The sequence below is a fragment of the Urocampus carinirostris genome, chromosome 5 (genome assembly GCF_059441175.1).
Source record: "Urocampus carinirostris isolate Australia breed hairy pipefish chromosome 5, RoL_Ucar_1.0, whole genome shotgun sequence".
NCBI lineage: Eukaryota > Metazoa > Chordata > Actinopteri > Syngnathiformes > Syngnathidae > Urocampus > Urocampus carinirostris.
This window is the reverse complement of record NC_142353.1, coordinates 35861699-35885753: the sequence shown is the minus strand read 5'-3', so window position 1 is coordinate 35885753 and position 24055 is coordinate 35861699. Positions and strand designations below refer to the sequence as shown.

The window sequence follows — 24055 nt, the reverse complement described above, 5'->3', positions numbered from 1 at the left end:
CCGGGTTAGAATATAACAGCGTTGTGTGGAACCCTTAATTACTTAAAGACATCAACCTACTGGAAGGAGTTCAACGTCTGTATACGAAGCGGATACCTGGGATGCACAGCTTGTCATATCCGGAAAGACTACAAAGACTGAACTTGGACTTTTTGGCGCTCCGCAGAATTCGATTTGATTTAATGTTTGTGTTCAAAGTACTGCATGGAATGATCGATGTGCCTTTTGATCAATTTTTTTAGTTCTGTCGTGTTGATGGTTTATGTGGTCACAGATATAAGTTACAGGTGCCTAGACCTACAAGCAACTTGCATGGAAACTTTATTTCTTTCAGGATAGCAAAAATTTGGAATTTTTTGCCTGACCGGGTTATTAGTGCAAATACGGTGCAAACCTTTAAGCAAAGGTTGGCAGAAATAGATTTGTCAAATTTTCTCAGGGGAGGGGGCGTAAGGTGACCAAATTTGGCCATGCTCACTCTCAGCATTAGTTTTTTTTGTGTCATGTTTTGATTAATGTATCCAACAATACCTTCAATAAACATTTAATTTAGGATCTGGCCAGGAAATAAGCAGCGTTAATGAGAGATTTTACTACACGTTGAGCAACTTAAGGGTTTTTCTCAAGTAAAAACCACAGTGGAAGAGTTTAAATCTAGACTTAGAACACACTTCTGTTTTATAGCTTATGATTTATGCCAACCCGATACTTTGGTTTTCCTGTCCACTCGGACAGCCTGGCTGGTGGCAGAGTGAGGGATAAGGACAAACCCAGATGAGTTAGCAAACCACAACCTGGACCTAAGATATGTCATTATTTGCATTGACCAGGTGGCTGAGATGGACCTCTTGGATTTTGTGGACTTCTTGAACAATTGTAATTATTACCTATGATTATTATTTATTGTTGACTATATTTTGTGCATTGTTACCTAAGCAACACCCATTGCTGCCTGGTCAACCTGGAAGGGGGATTACCTTTATGTGCGGTCCCTTTTTCAAGGTTTCTTCATTTTCCCCATTTTGAGGTTGGCTTTTTCCTTGCCCCCATGTTGGTTTTAGATCAGGGGATGGTGTATTGTGACCTGTGCAGTCCTTCGAGACATTTTGTGATTAAGGGCTATATAAATTCATTTGACTTGACAGAGTTTTGCTTTTTCTTCTTCCTTCTCTTTGCCCCCTTTTTGGTGGGAGCGGGTCAACTCTAACTCTGCCTCTGCATGTTGAAGGTAATGTATCGGTTGGCAGAGCGCTGGCACATCTCCACGGGCATGTGGTCCTCCTCGGACGTGCTGATAAACCAATTGGGGAAGCGGGCCGATGCCAGGGTTGTGAGGCTGACGCCCGAGTCGCGTTTGTAAAAGAGGAAGCGCAACATTTCGCTGTCCGAGTCCACGCCCATCAGGCTCTGTCGGTTCTCTACCGGTTCCAGATGCAACACGGGCTTGTCGCCATCTTGGTGGCACGACAGGTACAGGTCGGTTCCCTTGATGCCCAAAGCCACTGGTCGGGCTTCCGTGTTCGGGGATGGGTGCACGTAGGTGGACATGTTGAGGTGCACTGCAATTGGAAATACATCGGTTTAGTAAGAGTCATCGTTTTAGGCAGAGGATATACACAACGAGTTTTGTTGTCGAGCTGTTTTTGATTTAACTTGCCCGACCTTAATACTTTGTCTTTTTCTGGCTACTAAAGGACATTTAGTATACATGGTTAAATACAACATTTTAATCATTTTTTCTTTGATGATTATTTTGTCAGTAAAATGAACTATAAAATATATACCATACACAAAAAACAACAGAAGAAATAAAACATAATAGTCAACGAGAGATATACGTAAATATAGAAAGACAAATAGAGGGGATATGGATAATGTGAGTGAGAGAGATAGAGATCTACATAGCATGAGTGAGAGAGATAGAGAGATAGACATAACGAGACTGATAAATAGATATAGACACAACGTGAGTGATATATATATATATAGATAGAGATAGACATAACGAGAGTGAAAAAGATAAAGAAATACAGATATATAATAAGAAATAAATAGAGATAAAGAGAGACAGTAAGAGAGAAGGCGGGAGATAGATAAAGAGAAAAAAGAGAGAGATAGAGAGATACATAAAGAGAGATAATAAGAGAGAAAAAAGATAGAGACAAAGAGATAGAATTAGATAAAGAGAAATAACTGGATATAGAGATTGATAAAGAAATAACGAGAGAGCGGAAGACGAAGGGAGGGAGAGAAATAAATAAAGAGATAAAAATAGGATGAGAGAGATAGATAGGGAATGAGAGAGAGGGCTAGAGGGAGAGATAGATAGGGAAAGGTAGAGATAGATAGATAGATAGATAGATAGATAGATAGATAGAGAGGCAGAGAGAGAAAGACAAAGCGAGAGAGAGAGAGAGAGAGAGAGAAAGAGAGAGAGCCAAAGTGTGTGAGAGAGAGATAAAGAAATACAGATATATAATAAGAGATAAATAGAAATAAAGTGGCAGTAAGAGAGATGAGGGAGATAAAGAGAAAAGAGAGAGAGAGAAACATAAAGAGAGATAATGAGAGAGAGAAACAAAGAGAGAGATAAAGAAATAGAAGAAGATGGAAATAGATAAAGAGAAATACCTAGATATAGATAGATTGATAAAGAAATGGAGAGAGAGGGAGACAAAGGGAGGGATAGAAAGGGAGGAAGAGAAAGAAATAAAGAGAGATACAAATAGGGAGAGAGAGATAGATAGGGAATGAGAGAGAGGGATCGATGGAGAGATAGACAGGGAAAGGTAGAGATAGATGGATAGAGAGGCAGAGAGAGAAATACAAAACGAGAGGGATAAAGAAATGCAGATATATAATAAGAGATCAATTGAAATAAAGAGAGTCAGTAAGAAAGATAGGGGAGATAGATAAAAAGAAAAAAGAGAGAGATAGAGAGATACATAAAGAGAGATAATGAGAGAGAGAGAAAAGATAGAGACCAATAGATAGAAGGAGATAGAAATAGATAAAGACAAATAATAGGATACAGAGAGATTGATAAAGAAATGGAGAGAAGGGAGGCATAGAAAGGGAGTGAGAGAAAGATAAAGAGAGAGAAAAATAGGGAGAGATGGAGATAGATAGTGAAAGAGAGAGAGAGGAATATAGGGAGAGATGAGATAGGGAAATGTAGAGACAGACAGATAGAGAGGCAGAGAGAGAGAGAGAAGAAAAAGAGAGACTGAGACTCTGACTCGGTCAAAAATCTAGGTGTTATATTTGATCCTAACCTGTCGTTTCAGTTACATGTGAAAAATATTACTAGAATAGCTTTCTACCACCTCCGTAATATTGCAAAGATTCGTTCAATGCTGTCCCAATCAGATGCAGAGATTTTAATTCATGCGTTTATTACTTCTCGGCTTGATTACTGTAATGGATTGCTTTCTGGTCTCCCGATGTCTAGCATTAAAAGTTTGCAGCTGGTTCAGAATGCGGCAGCTAGACTTTTGACTAAGACTAAAAAGTTTGAGCATATTACACCTGTATTGGCCAACTTGCACTGGCTCCCAGTCCACTTAAGATGTGACTTTAAGGTTCTCTTATTAACATATAAATGTTTGCATGGGCTTGCACCCTCTTATCTCTCCGATTTGATTTCCCCCTATGTTCCTGCACGGAGTCTGCGCTCGGAAAATGCCGGTCTACTTGTGACTCCGAGAGCCAAGAAGTCTGCGGGCTCGAGAGCGTTCTCCATCCGGGCCCCGGTGTTGTGGAACGCCCTGCCTCTGGAGATAAGATCTGCAACCTCAACGGAAGTTTTTAAATTGAGGCTTAAGACACACTTCTATTCCAAAGCATATGATTGATGCCCACCTTGTATTCTGTTTTGTCCTGTCTTTTTCTGAGGCCTGCCTGGCTGATACGAAGGAGAAGGATGATCTGGGATGGGTCAACGGACCGGGGTCTGACCTGCAGCATGTCAACCCCTGCATTTACCAGCTGGCGTCGTCGTTGATGTCATGCTCTTTCCGGACATTTTCAACATCTTACCTAGTGTTTACTATTCTGTGTACAGTAATGCTAATTGTAATTCACCCTGTTCAATCCTGGAAGGGGGATTACCACATGTGAGGTCCTTTCTCAAGGTTTCTCTTTTCTCCTCACACTGAGGTTTTTGAGTTTTTCCTTGCCCGCATGCTGGTTTGCTGGTTTAAGATGAGGTAATTGTGTAATTTTGTAACTGTAATCCTGTGCAGTCCTTTGAGACATTTTTGTGATTAAGGGCTATATAAATAAATTTGACTTGACTTTGACTAGAAAGAGACAGAGCGCTAGAGTATTATAAGAGTTAACTGTTTGCTAAACGTTGAAATATAAGAATCGCAGAAGCGTGTGCGTGTACATGAGTTTCTCACCTTTGCGGTGTCCGTTTCCTCCCTGCAGGGTGACGGCATGCAGCTCCATGCTGTCCCTGAGCAGCACCAGACTCTTTTTCTGGCTGTCCGTCACGCTGACCTCGTATTGGCCCGTTCGCACAAATCGATTGCTCGGAGTTCGACTCTCTGGCAGCCTGATCACTGAAGCGAATACAATAAGAGATACAATGACACCAAACTTCGCCGAAAACTCTGGATTTTGGCATTATCCATATTTGACTTATTTTGGATTTACTCAGAACACAGAAGGATTAAAAAGCTATTTAGTACTTATTAAATATATAAGTTACTTTTGAATGTCTCATCTCATTAGCCGTACCGCTTATCCTCATTAGGGTAGCGGGGGGGCTGGAGCCCATCCCAGCCATCTCCGGGCAGTGGGCAGGGGACACCCTGTACTGGTTGCCAGCCAGTCTCAGGGCAACTCACTTGCTCATTCAACCGAGGAACAATTTTGACCGGCCAATTAACCTAACATGCATGTTTTTGGAATGTGGGAGGAAACCGGAGTGCATGGGGAGAACATGCAAACTCCATGACCTCAGAGCTGTGCCGCGTTTATGCTAACCACTCATCCGCCGTGCTGCTTCAAACAAGGATGTTTAAATTAAATACGTGCAAGACAAACGTCAGTTGTCGAAAACGTTAAAAACGACAAACGTCAGTCGTTAAAATAGTTTGATTTCAAACAGTTGAGAATTAAGTTATTTTGTTACAGTCTTCGCAGTTGACAAGTTTGTTTTATTTACTGTTCTCAGGGTTGGGTAGGGTTACTTTAACTTGAAAATGATGTTGGCAAGCTGTTTGGATTTATTTATTTTTGTTTATGTCGCATTTTATGTTAGTTTTGCCGGAGATCAAAGCCAGGAGAGAAAGCTTACCTTGTGTTGTGAGTCATAATTTTATTCATATTTAGTTTCTTTTGTCTTTTATTAGCATATTTGGTAATGGAGTAATCCAAAAGTAATTGAAAGTAATCCAGTTAAAGTAACCCTACCCAACCCTGTCGACCGATCGTTTTAATAATCGGGGACTAACGACTATTCAAATAGTCAATAGTTACATCTTTAAAAGACGCCCATACGTACTTTCAACAATGTCCTCCATCATGATATTAAGGAAGTATCCCCCGGCGAATTTGTTGCTGAGGGCCACCTCGGTACGGCTCCCTTTTAACCTCTCGGCAGCGATCACCAGGTTGACCACGTGCCTCATGGTCAGGGGATGCTGGGAAATCTCCAGTCCCAAGCCTGAAGGGAGCACTGGGCTCAAGGGACAGCTCATCTCTGTGGACATCTTTTCACACAAATTTCATCGACGTTAGATACTGTTCCAGGTTCACATCGCAAAGTGCTATATTATTCACTGGGCTCTTCAGAATTTAAGGTAAAATGTTGTGTGGACATATATGTCAAATATAGTCATAGGCTCAGTACCGTACAAGTTTTGTTTCCGTCTATTTTTGTCCTGTTTATTATTTGCTCCAGTTTTCGTTCCTGTCTAGTTTGTCCTGTTTATTTTCGATATCCTGTTTTATTATCTATCCTGTCTGTCCCGTCCTGTCCAGTATCGACCCCATTTGTCCGATATCAACTCGGGCAATTGGTATTGATCTCGCCGGTCTCTGGCTTCCTATCATTTCACGCCAGACTGCTGCCTAACGTGCATGACTCCCCATTTCCCATAAAATAAAAGGCTTGTGTGAGTAACGTCGCACGTTTGGGTCCTGATCCTGTTTTGGTTCTTGACATTTTTTAAGTAAAATAGGAGAAGTACTTTAATTTAGCAAAACGATCAGCCAGTGCATTTTTCAATATATTCTAAGAACAAATAAATTCAGATTTTAAGGATTCTTTTTAGCGAAATAAGTAAAATATGTAAATATCTCTTAATAAGATTGGAATAAGAATTGAAGAAGAAAAATACAATTTACAGAAAAACACTATCTGGCAGCATATTTTCCAATATAATATTAGGATATAATTTTAAGCTTTCTATTAAGTGAAACAGGAAAAATATGCAAATATTTATGAATGTGATTTTATTAAGAATTATATTAAGTGTTGTAAAAATATCTGACTAAAATTCATCGAATTAATGTCACATTAACAAAATGCATTTATTCATAGAAACAAAACGGTGAAATAAATATATATATATATAATATAGATGTCAAGATTTTTTTTAAAATAACAAAAAATAAATCAGGCAAGATAATCTGCCAGTATATTGAGCACACAAAAAAAGAATATTCCTGCACTTTTAGCTGTGCAAAAGGATGAAATGAATTGGATGTACCTACCTTGTAGTAGTATTTGTGGTAATTCTCTTCTAGGAGTGTTCAGATGCGATGCTTCTGTTATTAACTTGCGTGTTGAGGCCCGAACTTCTTATATACTCTTTGCAACACGTCAAATTGAGGAATTTCCATGAGGATAATCAGGAAGTGGGCGTGTCCTCAGACAGCGTGACGTCACGGCGTCCATGAAGCAAGATTGTAAAACGTGGAACTGTGTGGGATGGTGAAACCTGCAAAGGTGTAAACTGAGAGCTTCCTCGTATTTTTCTCACAGTGCCTAGCAAAAGTTTCACCCCCCACCCCCCAACAACTGTCTGTCATTTTGCCCCATTTCAGGCTTCAAACTTAAAGCTAAAAAACGGAAAATTGTTTTCAACATGTGAAACACAATTGTGAAAATGAACCAAATTTTCTCAACATTCTATTTTATATGTACAAGAAGAAAAACAACCTGACAACAAGCATCGCAAAAATAATTGCCCCCTGCTTTTTCAGCTCAGCCAACTCCAGAAGTTCCCTGATGACTTCTAAATGAGCCAATGTCGACCTAAATGACTAACAATGACAAACGCCTGTCACAAACCAGAACAGGAAACATGAATGAGAACCCAATCGCGTAACGTTACTCACGGTTCATTGGGGAGAGGAGGAATGAGCGGCGAGCGCACACTCGATCCGGAGATCGATGGTCACGGAAGTAGATTGAAACAAAGGAGTGGTCAAAACCAAACAGATAAATAAAACAGGATCAAAACACAGGCAAATTCACAGGACTTGGCATATCACACACAGTCTAGCAGGAGTTTCGCAGACGCTCTGACACCAGGCAACTCGCAAGACCGCGTTTAAGTAGTCCGGCAGCAATCTGTCAACGCGTTTCAGCTAGTGTCAGTGGGCGGGGCCGATTGGGCGCCGTGGCAACCGTGACAGATCCTGGCGCCACACGGCGGGGACCAATTGTGCGCCATGACACCGCCTGTGTGACAGTTTGAATGCACCAGCTCTGTGATAGGTTCAGGGGTCTATGAAAGCAGACACTGAGGGATAGACAGCAGTATGAAGACCAAAGAACACACCAGGCAAGTCCGGGATAAAGTTTTGGAAAAGTTCAAAGCAGGAATGGGATACAAGATGATTGGTAATATGTACTCACTCCAGTGCATTGTGCAAGCAATGCTAACAAAATAGAGAGAGTATAAAACCACTGCAAACCTACCAAGACCTGGTCATCCCTCTTAATGTCTAGCCCAAACAAGTAGAAAACCAATACCAGAAACAACCAAGAGGCCCAGGTGAGACAATCTGTGCATTAGACAACTATTAGGTGTACTCTGAATAAATCTGCCCTTCATGGAAGAGTAAAAAGTATGAAATCCTATCTGAAAAAATACTGTAAAATTCTCCAATTGGCAATTGTAAAAAGCCATTTAGGAGACACAAATATCATGTGGAACAAGGTGATCTGATCAGATGAGACCAAAATAAAACTTTTTGGTCTCAATGCAAAGCGTTGCCTTGGTGTAAGAGTAACACTGCATATCACCCTGAAAACACCAACCTCACTGTCAAACATGGAGGTGGCAGCATCATGCTCTGGGGTTGCTTTTCCACAGCAGGGACTGAGAAGATCGTTAGCTGATGGGAAGATGGATGGAGCCAAGTACAGGCTGATTTTGGAAGAAAATCTGTTGGAGTCAATACTTTTGAAAGGCACTGTTTATACTATACTATACTATACTATACTATGTGATTAAGGGCTATACAAATAAAAATGACTTGACTATACTATACTATACTATACTATACTATACTATACTATACTATACTATGCTATGTGATTAAGGGCTATACAAATAAAAATGACTTGACTTGACTATACTATACTATACTATACTATACTATACTATACTATACTATACTATACTATGTGATTAAGGGCTATACAAATAAAATTACTATACTATACTATTACTATACTATACTATACTATGTGATTAAGGGCTATACAAATAAAATGACTTGACTATACTATACTATACTATGTGATTAAGGGCTATACAAATAAAAATGACTATACTATACTATACTATACTATACTATGTGATTAAGGGCTATACAAATAAAAATGACTTGACAATACTATACTATACTATACTATACTATACTATACTATACTATACTATACTATACTATACTATACTATACTATGTGATTAAGGGCTATACAAATAAAATGACTTGACTTGACTATACTATACTATACTATACTATGCTATACTATACCATACTATACTATATTATGTGATTAAGGGCTATACAAATAAAATGACTATACTATACTATACTATGTGATTAAGGGCTATACAAATAAAAATGACTTGACTATACTATACTATACTATACTATACTATACTATACTATACTATACTATGTGATTAAGGGCTATACAAATAAAATTACTATACTATACTATACTATACTATACTATACTATACTATGCTATGCTATACTATACTATGTGATTAAGGGCTATACAAATAAAAATGACTTGACTTGACTTGACTATACTATACTATACTATACTATGTGATTAAGGGCTATACAAATAAAATTACTATACTATACTATACTGTACTATACTATACTATACTATACTATACTATACTATACTATGTGATTAAGGGCTATACAAATAAAATGACTTGACTTGACTATACTATACTATACTATACTATACTATGTGATTAAGGGCTATACAAATAAAAATGACTATACTATACTATACTATACTATACTATACTATACTATACTATGTGATTAAGGGCTATACAAATAAAAATGACTTGACAATACTATACTATACTATACTATACTATATTATGTGATTAAGGGCTATACAAATAAAATGACTATACTATACTATACTATACTATACTATACTATACTATACTATACTATACTATACTATACTATACTATACTATACTATACTATACTATACTATACTATGTGATTAAGGGCTATACAAATAAAATGACTTGACTTAACTTGACTTGACTATACTATACTATACTATACTATGTGATTAAGGGCTATACAAATAAAATTACTATACTATACTATACTGTACTATACTATACTATACTATACTATACTATACTATACTATGTGATTAAGGGCTATACAAATAAAATGACTTGACTTGACTATACTATACTATACTATACTATACTATACTATACTATACTATACTATACTATGTGATTAAGGGCTATACAAATAAAAATGACTATACTATACTATACTATACTATACTATACTATACTATACTATACTATACTATACTATACTATACTATACTATACTATGTGATTAAGGGCTATACAAATAAAAATGACTTGACAATACTATACTATACTATACTATACTATATTATGTGATTAAGGGCTATACAAATAAAATGACTATACTATACTATACTATACTATACTATACTATACTATACTATACTATACTATACTATACTATACTATACTATACTATACTATGTGATTAAGGGCTATACAAATAAAATGACTTGACTTAACTTGACTTGACTATACTATACTATACTATACTATACTATACTATACTATACTATGTGATTAAGGGCTATACAAATAAAAATGACTATACTATACTATACTATACTATACTAAACTATATGATTAAGGGCTATACAAATAAAAATGATTTGACTTGACTATACTATACTATACTATACTATACTATACTATACTATACTATACTATGTGATTAAGGGCTATACAAATAAAAATGACTATACTATACTATACTATACTATACTATGTGATTAAGGGCTATACAAATAAAAATGACTATACTATACTATACTATACTATACTATACTATACTATACTATACTATACTATACTATACTATACTATATGATTAAGGGCTATACAAATAAAAATGACTTGACTTGACTATACTATACTATACTATACTATACTATACTATACTATACTATACTATACTATACTATACTATACTATACTATGTGATTAAGGGCTATACAAATAAAAATTACTATACTATACTATACTATACTATACTATACTATACGCATTAGAAAACAAGAATGTTTGTGTATTATTTTCCATTATCAAACATTTTTGAAAAAGTACCAGGGAGGCACTGGGGAGCACCAAAGTGCCACATGCGGCTCCAAAGCCACTTGTTGCTGACCCCCGGGCTAAAGTAAAAGTAATTTTGGGTAATGCCTCTCTTCATCTACAACAAATACACTTGAACACGATGTGCATTACTGAAAAAAGTCTTGTATTTGTGTATCGATTACAATTCAAAATTATTTGAAGGAACAGTGTGCATTATCTAACAACTCACAAAAAAAAACTTTGATCGTAAGAAAACATTTGATAATTTAAGTGAGAGGCAAATGCATGACTAATAGATTAAAAATTACACTCGTTAATAATACATGACATTAAGAACCTGCTTGATATTTTCTTCTTCTTCACTCAATCGGCGCCGTTCTGTTTGTGCTCGTAGGGTTCGCATTTCGTTTTATTGTGATTTTGTGTGTTTTATTGCCTATTTTGGGTCTTAAGAAAGTAAATGGTGTGCCTGTTTCTAGCAGTCCCGACAGGAATTTTTCATTTCAAATGAAAATTTGTCTTGTAATAAGACAATTTTTTAAAACAATTACATTCCCATCATAAAACTATTTCTCCCTGAAGAAATTAAGACGTTTTCTCACAATATTGGCCTATTTTCCCACAGAAAGGTATAAAATTCTTATTCTATTATTACATTTTTTCTGACGAGGAGATCTTTCCTTCCACATTATTTAACAAAAAATATTATTTAAATTACTTTTTATCATGAGAATTAAAATCACTTTGAAATTAGAAATTCATGAAACACATTTTTGGCATTCTTACTTAGGCGGGACTTTGTGAACTATATTACTATACTTCCCTGTTTTGAGATTTGAGGTCATTTTGATGCAAGACAAAAATTCCGCTTGTTGGGAGTTGCGCAAGCACGCCCCGTTTACGATTTCGCAACCCACGAGTAGGCAGTGACGATGCACGTTCTTTCCTATCCAATCTATTTTCTTTTATGTATTCCTGTTGAAACCGAATCGATGCGGTTGAGGAAATGCTTATGCAAGAGCTGTCACGCTTTTTTAAACAATACAACCCACAACGAGCACACAGGGATGAAGGTGTGTGAATATATGCTTTGTAACTTGAAACGTTTGTAAGTAGAGACCCCTTTTGAATGGAAATGCGCTAATCCGTTCCAAGCCCTGCACAAGTCTGATATTCTTTTGTAATAAATCAGAAAAGAGCATCAGAACATGAAAAAAATGTATCTTAAAATTAGATGACTGCACGATAAACATAAAACGAGAGGCACACAATGTAAATAAACAAAGAATATAGGAAATAATGCTAGTAGTCATTTACCTTTTTGCCACACGTTTCTTGAAAAACTGATCCGATGACGTCTGTTTATGCCGGCTTTTGACACTCTGTCGAAATAGGCAAGGCAGACGTCATTGTAATGAGCGATAGCCTGACCTGTCAATGTTTTTTATGCGTGATTCCTTTCCACAAATTCTGAGACTTCATGGAATTTTGCCGAAATGTCTTTAATTTGGGCTGATGGAATGACAGCTGCATCCTCCTCCTTGTGGTCATTGAACTAGTTCTGCACGGCAGGGTGTATTTTATATTATCTCTTTCTTTGTTTCAATGGCCAGAAAAGGTCTCTTCCTCTTCTTTTATCTTTGTCCACTTTTTTTGAATGTCTTTTGTGGGTTCCATTGTTGCACATAAGAGGTCATGGTTTGAATATCTATCTATCTATCTATCTATCTATCTATCTATCTATCTATCTATCTATCTATCTATCTATCTATCTATCTATCTATCTATCTATCTATCTATCTATCTATCTATCTATCTGTCTATCTATATCTATATATATCTTTATATATATATATATATCTATATATATCTAATATATATATATATATATATATATATATATATATATATATATATATATATATATATATATTGATTGATTATTGCTCCAGCGAAGGTCGGAGGTTACATATATATATATATATATATATATATATATATATATATATATATATATATATATATAGAGAGAGAGAGAGAGAGAGAGAGAGAGAGAGAGAGAGAGATAGGAGTTTCCACCCCTGTTGTTTGCATGCCCTCTCCTGGCCCTTGCTCGAAGCAATAGTCAGGGATAATGGATCGCGTTTCTGTTCGGGTGCTGTACATTTTATGTGGAAAAAAAAGCATGACACAAATGTGCCCTCTCAGCCCCTGCTCTCAGCAATAGTCGCCTGATGATAGTGGATCTGGGCCAAAACAGTCCAGGTAAATTTAGACGGGCCATAATTTACGCTTACCTGAAACCAAAAAAAGCACTCTCCTGGACCCTGCTCTTAATAAAAGTCGACCAGAGAAAACGGATTGCAGACACAACCTTAAATGACACGCATTCCCTCAAAATTGCCTTGGGATAATAGATCACGGCCGCACGAGTGTAGTTCATTATAGGCGAAAAAAACAGCAACAGAGAACGACAATCTTGTATATGATTTTACTGTAATTATACATCACTAGATGCTGCTATATTTTACTCACTGACCCTTTGAGGAAGAGAAAGATGAATCCAAGTGTATCATCAGAAAGTGTCATTATTATATATTTACAATATAATAATATAATTATATGTATTTTGGACTAGTACATTAAAGAGAAAAGAAAGAGAGGGAGAAAATAGAAAGGGAGAGGGGAAGAGATAAAGAGAAGGGCAGAGCAGAAAAGAATGACAGATGGAGAGAAAAAAAGAGAGAAAGACAGAGAGAGAGAGAAATAAAGATAGCGAGATGAATAGGGAGAGAAAAAGATAAAAGATAGAAAGATAAAATAAAGAGAAAAGGAGAGAGAAAGAAAGAGAGAAAGAGTAAAAAAGAAAGAGAGAAAGAAATAAATCAGAAGAAAAATAAAAACATGAAGAGAAAGACAAAAAGAAGGAGATAAATTGAGAAAACAAAAAAGAAAAAAGACAGAGAAAGACAGAAAGAAAGAAACAGAGAGAGAGAGAGAGAGAGAGAGAGAGAGAAAGAAAGAAAAAGAGAGATAAAGGATGAGAAAGAATAGAGAAGAAATGGAGAGGGAGTAATAAAAGACAGAGAGAGAAATAGAGGGAGAAAACAGAGAGAGCAAATAAATAAAACAGAGAGGGAAAATCAAAATAAGAAGAGAGATGGAGGAAAAAGACGAAGTGAAAGAGATAAAAAGAGAGAGAAAACGATTGATAAAGAGCGAGAGAAAGATCGAAAGTGCATGATATACAGCTCCTGCTTTGTCCTCCGGTGGACAGATTTCAAATTGCACGTCATTTTTCTCTTGTGTTGCCTTGCGCACCAGAATCAAACCCTGGGCGGCCCTGATCCGGCCCACGGGCTTGATGTTTGACAAAGTGGACGGGATGAGCTTTGGCATGAAGTGCAAATACATAAACAAAGAAACAGGAAGTGAAAGGCTTCGTTTTCTTGTATGGGTTATGTTAGAAGTGATGACTCTTACACAAGTCGGGAACTCTTTCTTCCTTTCTTCTATTTTGGTCAAACCAGTATTCCTGCCTAAGACAAAATAAAAGACATTGCTGGAAAAATACTTTCCTTCCTCCACGCACACGCATGCGGCCACTGTGGGGTGAAAAAGATTTGTTGGTCGTGTGATGAAATCCTCCATTTTCCCACACCAACGCACCTGGGTTGACGCCCTCACTTGCTAAGAATAGATCAGAAATATCTAAAATGGCTCAACTTCGGCACCCTATGTGACACAATTGCACACAATGAAGAAAATAAGTATTTGAACATCCTGCTATTTTACTATTTCTCCCACTTAGAAATCATCGAGGGGTCTGAAATTTTCATCGGAGGTGCATGTCCACTGGGAAAGAGATAAACTAAAAACAAAAATCCAGAAATCACAATGCATAATTGTTTTTCAATGTATTTGAGTGATATAGCTGCAAATAAGCATAAGTAAAAATGAATGTTAATATTTGGTACAGTAGCCTTTGTTGGCTATTACAGAGGTCAAACGTTTCCTGTAGTCTTTCACCAAGTTTGCACACATTGCAGGAGGGATTTTGGCCCACTCCTCCACACAAATCTTCTCTAGATCAGTCAGGTTTCTGAGCTGTCGCTGAGAAAGACAGAGTTTGAGCTCCCTCCAAAGATTTTCGATTGGGTTCAGGTCTGGAGACTGGCTGGGCCATTCTAGAACCTTGATATGCTTCTTACAGAGCCACTCCTTGGTTTTCCTGGCTGTGTGCTTCGGGTCGTCATCGAGTTGGAAGACCCAGCAACGACCCATCTTCAAGGCTCTGACTCAGGGAAGGAGGTTGTTCCCCAAAATCTCACAATACACGGCCCCAGTCATCCTCTCTTTAATTCAGTGCACTCGTGCTGTCCCATGTGCAGAAATACACCCCCAAAGCATGATGCTACCACCCCAATGCTTCACATTAGGGATGGTGTTCTTCGGATTGTACAGTTCATTCTTCTTCATCCAAACACACATCATGGAATTATGACCAAAAAAGTTGTATTTTGTTCTCATCTGACCACAAAACCTTCTCCCATGACTCCTCTGTATCATCCAAATGGTCATTTGTAAACTAAAGACGGGCCTTGACATGTGCTGGTTTAAGCAGGGGAACCTTTTGTGCCATGCATGCTTTCAAACCATGATCTCTTAGTGTATTACCCACAGTAACCTTTGAAAGGGTGGCCCCAGCTCTTTTCAGGTCATTGACCAACTACTGTCATATAGTTCTGGGCTGATTTCTCACCTTTCTTAGAATCATTGAGACCCCACGAGGTGATATCTTGCATTGGGCCTTCATGTTTAGCGTCTTCAATTTTCTAATGATTGCTCCAACAGTGGACCTTTTTTCACCAAGCTGCTTGGTAATTCCTCCGTAGCCCTTTCCAGCCTAGTGTCTCTGGTGTCTTTGGACAGCTCTTTGGTCTTCCCGATGTTACAAGTTTTACTGATTGTATGAGTTGGACAGGTCTCTTTATGAAGCTAAGGACCTCAAACAGGTGCTTATGATTCAGGATGATACATGGAGTGCAGGTGGACTTCTAATAGGTGGACTAACAGGTCTATCAGGGTCAGAATTCTAGATGATACACAGGTCTTCAAATACTTATTTGCAGCTATATCACACAAACAAATCGTTAAAAAAATTATGCATTGTAATATCTGGGTTTTTCTTTTTAGTTTATCTCACAGTGGACACGCACTTACGATGAAAATTTCAGATCCCTCCATGATTTTTAAGTGGGAGAAATAGCAAAATAGCAAGGTGTTCAAATATTTTCTTCACTGTAGTAATAATACTGTAACAACAACAGTAACAAGCAAATAGGTTATTTTAGAAATGCTAATTCTAACAAAAAGTAGCTCTCGGCTACAAAAAGGTTAGAGCAGATCTAGCATTAAAAACTAGCATCACTCTTTAATAAGAATTTAAAAAAGCTAACCCCAGTGCAAAAAAGTCACACCCTTAGAGAAATAGATCTCATGTTTATTAAGAACATTCATCATGAAAACTCATTAGAACAGAGATTATAAAACACTATTTACATTTATTTTTTGTCATTTCGGATTTGTCTTTAAATCAGCGACAGGAATATTCCCCCCCCAGTTATTCCCTACGTCACTCAGTCCCAGATCAGTACTGAAAACGGACACACAAAAGCAATCAACAGTGTTTCGAGGTACAAAGTAATAAACAAAGTGAAGCGATTCACAGGCACACGGAATTCGGGATTGATTAAATCGTCGATTGCGGGGATGTGTCCAAAACATAATACAAACATAAAATAGGAGTTCCCGAAAGAGGCTGAAGGCAACTAAATGACATTGTTGAGAGCCGTTTCTCAACAGTCCTCGACATAAAAAAAGGTAAAAAGAAACAAACGAAAAACCGTGGCATCTTTGTTTTTTTCGTGGTGGTAGGGAAATACTGCTTTCCTTATTAAAGTGCATCCATGAAAAAACAAAAAATTTCTAGAACGGCAGTAATGTGAAACAATAATTAAAGGTAAAAAATACAACCACATTTCCCCCCAAAAACTTAAAACAATTTATATATTTGGATTTATAAGGCAAGCCTCCTGAAATGACTCCCCCAAATGGAGTGACATGACACTTGGATTTTAAAAATAGAGATATTTTTGATACGTTTGCTAATGTGTGGATGGCTGTGGTACTCCAAGTTACAAAATACAAACTTGCATACAGTAATATGTATCTCCCACTCAGAGTACACTCTAAATATCGGCAGTACGATAATATCCAATTATTAAAGGGACAGTGTGCATCATTTAGCGTCTACTTGTGGCAAAACAAAGCAATTTCGTTCATTTGAAAACACGTTAAATAGCTAACTTGAACAGTGCTAATTGAAACCCTAACTCCGACTTAAAAGCCTTTCTTTGGAACCTTAATTAGATACATTAACAAAAGGTTTAAACTAGTTTTTAATCCTACAACAGAATGTTTAAACTAGTTAGCAAAAGTTAAAGCTTTTACTCCGAGATAGTTTCAGTTGTAACTAAAAAAAACAGCAGCCAATATGATTTTAAATAAAAAAGCTTTAAATTCATTTCCCATTAGAACAGGTTGAACTTGAGCGTATCAGCTCGAAAGTTTTAATTCAACACTGGAGTTAAAGCTTTAAAGCACTAACTTTAACAGCATGAATTGAAACCCTACCGTCATAACCCAGGCTTTAAAGCCTTTCTTTAAAAACCTTAATTGTTGTTAAGAAAGCCTGACAGTTGAAGTTCTAGTTTTAAATGCTGTCATTAAACCATCAACGTTAAATATTTAATTCCAGGTCAGTTTTGTCATTTAACCGTAAAATTCGGACTATAAACTGTGACATTTTTCCCAAAATTTTCAATCCTGCGGCTTATGCAACGACGCAGCCAATTTATGCATTTCTTTTAATGGCCACAAGGCGGCCCGAACACTATTGGTAATATACGAGTCGAGGAAGACGCAAGTTTAATGTAACCTTGCCCTTTGTGCACGAATAAAGACCCTCCTCTGAGAAAAAGTGTCAATCGAAAGGGGAGGACTGACTACCATATTTGGAAAAAAATTACGAGTCTATAAACGGAAAAAATGTGGCAAAACGAACGGATCACAAGAAGCAACTTCCAATTAAGCAGAAATGTTTAAGGCAGGGGCGGCAATGCGGTTGGGTGGTTAGCGCATAACCCACGGTGCAGAGGTTCAGGTATTGAGTCCGGCTACCACAGCCTCCCTGTGTGGAGTTTACATGTTCTCCCCATGCCTGCGTTTTCTCCCACGTTCCAAAAACATGCATGTCAGGTTAATTGTCCAGTTGTAATTATCCCTAGGTGTAAATGAGCAAGTGAGTTGTCTGTATCTATGTGCCCTGCAACTGGCTGGCAACCAGTTCGGGGTGTCCCCTGCCAACTGCCCGAAGACAGCTGAGATGGGCTCCAGCACCCCTGCGGCCCTACTGAGGATAATCGGTGCAGCTAATCGATGGATGTTTAAGGCAGATTGTGCAAATGGATTCATTACATCGAGGACAAACATTCAAAAAAGTTAAAGACGGCTCGCGGACGTAATGGTGAGCTACCTCTGATTTACAATTTTCAGTATAATATAAGTATATTTTGAAATGGTCATCGAAGCTTGAATCCCAAAAGTTTAGGCTTTTCCAGTGAAAGACGTTAAGGGGTTAAGTTAGAGTATATTAGACCTCTGTGTATCGCCATACTTTGTAAATATCTCCTGTTTCAATGTGGGCACATGCGGCTTATAGTCAGGTGAGGCTTATGTGTGTACGTTTTTTCCTTCAAAAATGTACTGGATGCGTCTTATAGTCCAAATTTTATGGTAATTGTAAGTCGAGAAACATGAGCTTCATCTAGGAAGGCTAAACTATGTATCCACCCAAAGAAAACAAAAATCTTGGCTGAATAATTCGGAAAAATGATTTGATTACTTTATATCACCGCAATTTGTCATCTTCCCTGTGCTTTTTTGTTGCACAACAAAATACAGCTAAATCTAAAAATAATACACACCATCCCTTTATCACGGCTTTAACTCCTGAACTGAGCTCAAAAACAGCTTAAATCTGAAGTTAAAGCTTTAACTTTTTAAAGCATGAATACAAATATACATATATAATACTCATATAGTACATATAAACAGATTGTATATAGCCTGCAAGTGCTGTCAAAAGTTAAAGCTTTAACTCAAGCGAGCTAGCTCAGGCTAAAGCTAAAGGTGTCAAATCAAACCAGTCAAAGCTTTAACTTTTGACGGCGCTTCTTCGCAGATACACACACCTTTCAAAAAGAAAAGTTAGTTTACACATTCATGTAATATACATACATTTATACACAGTATATTATTCACAATAAACAGTGTGTATACACAAGTATCTTCATGAACACCACAGCCAACCAAACAGAAATAATTAGTGTTCTATTCAACCAATCGCAATATATTGGGGGGTCAATAGGGGAACATTGAGGCAAATTCTTTGGCATATATTAACATAAAAAAACATTGTGATGAATAACAAAAAGAGGCCAAGAACAGATAGCCAGTACCATCATTTTTATGGGAAAATTTACAGATCCCTAATTTTACCAAATTTGCGCTTATTTAGATTTTGAGCGTATTAAAATTCAATATGGATCTAGAAGTGATAGTGGGATGTGAAGGACGTGTTCTAAGGGATGGGCAGGGCACCTGTATGATGCAGCAGGGGTAAACCAGTGAAAGCTGTCGGGCCCTGCTGTTGAGCAGAAGAGTGTGTTGTGTTACCCCGACCCGAGTGACATGGCCGCTTTCTGGTGTCCCGTTTTATCTGGAGGGACGAAAGCATGACCGACTTGGGTGTCGAGGTGCCTAACTTGTTTGGGTGTTTGGGCATTTGGGTTGGCCATGGTCCAAAAATGTTTGTGTGTTTTTTTTCCCTTTCTTATTTTCTGTTATTGTGTTTGTCTTGCTGTCGGTCACCCCTCTTCAGGGATATGACCAAGGTAGATAGATAGGAATAGAAAATTCAATATTGCAGACATTTTCTGAAAACTAAAATAGCAATTTGGAGTTTGCAGTAAATTGACATGAAATTGTGAGGAGAACAAAATTGGAAAATTATAAACAATTTTGCAGACATAAACCTTTTGTCCTGTCATTACCGGACTGGATGGATTGCAGGAATCACATTTTTCGACATTTGTAATTCAAATTGTTCCAAGTTGTCTTTCTAATGTTACATTATTCTAAATAGTGTCACTCATTTCCTTTAAATCTTTTTACCGGATATTACTGCTCTTGCGCGGCATTGCAGCTGGGTGGTTAGTGCCACAATGCAGAGGTTCAGGGTTCAAGTTCAGCGACCGCAGCCTCCCCGTGTGGAGTTTGCATGTTCTCCCTGTGCCTGCGTGGGTTTCCTCCCACGTTCCAAAACATGCATGTCAGGTTAATTGGCCGGTCTGAATTGTCCCTAGGTGTGAATGAGCGAGTGAGTTGTCCGTCTCTGTGTGCCCTGCGACTGGCTGGCAACCGGTTCAGGGTGTCCCCTGCCCACTGCCCGGAGATAGCTGGGATGGGCTCCAGCACCCCCGGGACCCGAATGAGGGTAAGCGGTGCAGATATTGGATAATAATGGATTACTGCTCTTCCCTCGATTTTTCAGAATTCAACGTACCATAGTTATAAACGGTCATGAAAAAAAAAAAAAATGTTCACATTAAACTTCGAAAATGCCCTGCGAGCTTACCATACATAACCAGGTTATGTTCACTTAAAAAAAAAATAAGGCAGCGGCTTTTTTCTGCCGACAGTGTTTGATGAAGAAAGCTATTATTCCGATTTTTTACAAAATCACAACTGACGCACGAACATTGTAGTAAAAAGAGAGTGTGTGTGTGTTCCTTTAAGAAGCTTACTTGATAGGTTACAGTAAAATATAAGTGGAGTGCGTCACGCTTAGAACGTTTCCCCAAGTGTGATTAAACCCGACATTCTGTCAAAGCAGGAAAATATCCCAACGATTATTAAGGCAAACAGAATAAATCACATTCTCACCCAGTACACGTAAAAAAAATATAATCTACAGTTCACCCAAATTGCAAAAGTACACAGGACGATTGGAGCCACACTGGAAAATTTGATAGATTATCTGAAAAACAATTAAGGTTTCGAAGAAAGGCATTAAAGCCTTAATTATGGTTTCAAAGTAGGGTTTCAATTAGTGATGTGCAAGTTATTGATTTAAAGCTTTAACTCTGGATTCAAATTAAAGCTAGAGTTTAACTTATTCTACCGTGAAATGGAGTCTAAACTTTAAATTGTCCCCAAAAATTATATTAGAGACCGTTTGAAAAAAAGATCACAATTAAAACAAATTCAGAGTTAAATCTTTAACTTTTGACAACTACTTTAAACACACTTATGGCTTAACACTAGGATTTTAAACTATTGTTTCAACATTTTGTTAGGATTTCCAAAAAACAATTAAAGTTTCAACAAAAAGCATGTAAGCCTAGATTAATTTTAAAATTGGGTTTCAAGTTATTTCAATAAAGCTTTAACTCTGAACTCAAATTAAAGCTTTAAAGCTGAAGCTACCAAGTTCAAGTTGTTCTTACATGAAATGGAGTTAAAGCCTTAACTCGTTGAGAACATAATATTGGATGCAGTTTAAAAAAAAGTCACAATTAAAACTAACTCAGAGTTAAAGCTTTAACTTTTGACAACTACTTCAAATGTTTCAAGATTTTGTTAGGGTTTCCAAAACAACAATTAAGGTTTCAATGAAAAGTATATAAACCTAGATTAATTTAAAAATTGGGTTTCAAGTTACTTCAATAAAGCTTTAACTCTGGACTCAAATTAAAGCTTTAAAGCTGATGCTCCCGAGTTTAGGTTCTTCTAACGTGAAATGGAGTTAAAGCTTTGACTCATTAAAAACAATACAATATTGGATGCAGTTAAAAAAAAGAAATCACAATTAAAATTCAGAGTTAAAGCTTTAACTTTTGACAACTACTTTAAAGCTATTGTTATGGTTTAACGATCGGATTTAAAACTAGAGTTAAAACCTTTTGTTAGGGTTTCTATAAAACGATTAAGGTTTCAGAGAAAGGCATTTGAACGTGGATGACTGTTTAAGATCAATCTTCTGTACGAAGGTTTAGAATTTTGGTAAAACAGTGTGGTTTTATTCTTGATAGAATAAGTAAAAAGTTTTTTTGCGAGAAATATAGGCAAATGTTTTTTCTTTTAAAAAAAGCATCTGCAAGCAATTCAATTATTTTCAAATAAACCGTCCCTATGATATTGTATTCCAAATAAAGTGGTCTTTTCTTTATTTTCCGCAGTGTGGCCCCAATCACCTTCGGCCCAAAATAAATTAGGTTTTCTTAAAGCAAAATTCCCCTGTTTTTGGTTCTAGCGACACACGCCAACCCAATGAAACGCTACATTCATCATCGCACTGATTGTCACCATTGTTACAGGCAGAGATCAAACATCGGATCTGTTGATAAAATAGGGGTTGATTAAAATTTTCGTTTCTTTTTTGGAAGGGTGGCGGTGTGTGAGTCTCCCTGAGTCTCTTCGGCGGCGGCGTGCAATTGGTGGGGAAGGACGAGGGGGCGGGGCTTCAGACACTAAAGGGGCGGGGCTTCAGACGCTATTGTCCAGCTGTCCGCGGTGATTGGTGTCATTCTGAGAGTTCTGCTGGTTGAGAAGCAGCTGAGTGGTCTCGTCGGGCCCATTCTCTGTGGGCCCCTGGTGGTCCAGCTCGTCCAGGGTGATGTCAGTAGCGTCGGCCCCGGGGCCCGCCAGCGTGAGCATTTGGTGGACGCTCACTGGCGACTGCGGCGTGCTGTCCAGACGCGACGCCATCAGTCCGTTCTGGTACTGCGAGCGAGTGATCTGGAACAAAAGGTAAAATAGGTAAATATTGGGGATATATATTTATACACACTATAAATTCTGGGCAACAGAGCGCTCCTGATTAAAAGCGGCATGCAGTCGAACTAATACCAATTTTGTCTTTGTACGAGCCATATCGGATTTAAAGCTGGAGGCTTAACCCCTAATATTTCTGTAAAATCACAATCCAAGACGTACCCAAAGTCAATTGAATCCTGTTCTTGAACCGTTTAAAGAATATGGACAGTTTTGGTCTCTTTTGAAAAGATAAGACTCGGAAAGTTTTGTCCCAAACTGAATAATCCCTGTAAGGGCTACTAACAATGAGTAATCGGAGTTGGAAAACACAGCAATAGAAGGTTTTTATTCTCGCCGGAATTTGTTTTGCAATCAAATGCCTGCAGATGAGAGTAGCATGAGTACATTAGCTGGACAACAAGTGAGACAATAGCTTGAAGCTTTCCTGGTACTATGTCAAACTTGACCACAATCTGAAAAACTAAACATTGTATTTTACACATTTTTCTAATAGTAGGTCTAGGCGTTTCCAAAAGCGGCCATTTGGAGACGACCGGTTTACAGCCCTAAAAACTTTGCAACCGCCTTTTGTTTTAGTTTTTTTAGACATGGTAAAAGCTATAAATGCTTGACTTCTCTTTCCAGAAGTCACTCAATGATTGTTAACACTAAAAAAGGGATCCAGAGTTGCAGAGTTGGTATGGTCACGTCACAAGATCATCAACAAGATAATTTTCCAGGGCACAGTCCAAGAGGGCAGTAGGAGAATACGAAAAGAAACTGGGCCGATAACATGAAGGGATGGACTGGTGCCAACTTTGCCACCACCCAAAATCAGGCCAGGCCATCAACAGTGGAGAAGGCTGACTCATGCGGTTAGGGGATCCATGAACCGTGATTGATATGAAAATAAAAATATGAACTGAAAATAATTCACATTGAAATAGTAGTAAAATATGTTCCCAAAAACGTTTTTAAGATAATTATAAGAATATCCTTTTTGATTGTTCCAGTTATTTTGAATATATACTGTATCAACCTTGGCCCGGGCACAAACCAAAGGAGCATATTCAGCACTTTTATTGTTTGTATACATTGTTATTGCTTGTGCAAATGTATATGTATCATTTAGTCTTTTTCATCAAATATATCATATAGTATAGTTGAACAACTGTGTTTGTATGCGAAATGTTTATTTATTTTTAGAAAATTCACC

General features: G+C 37.5%; 2 protein-coding genes across 2 annotated transcripts in view; both read right to left on the bottom strand.

The window, feature by feature from the left end:
* Positions 1-316: 316 nt before the first annotated feature.
* Positions 317-6765, bottom strand: il1b (interleukin 1, beta). Its single transcript, XM_088336598.1, has 4 exons — positions 6727-6765; positions 5513-5720; positions 4404-4565; positions 317-1559 (listed from the first exon to the last, which is right to left on the bottom strand). Exons 2-4 carry the CDS (start codon positions 5718-5720, stop codon positions 1204-1206), a joined length of 726 nt encoding a protein of 241 aa, XP_088192724.1. The 5' UTR covers positions 6727-6765; the 3' UTR covers positions 317-1203.
* A 13093-nt stretch (positions 6766-19858) lies between these two features.
* cnnm4b (cyclin and CBS domain divalent metal cation transport mediator 4b) overlaps positions 19859-24055 on the bottom strand; it is a 42970-nt gene continuing 38773 nt past the window's right edge. The window contains exon 8 of the mRNA XM_088336597.1: positions 19859-22821. Within this exon, the coding sequence (XP_088192723.1) occupies positions 22570-22821 (252 nt within the window). The 3' untranslated portion in view covers positions 19859-22569. The remainder of the gene's footprint in view (positions 22822-24055) is intronic.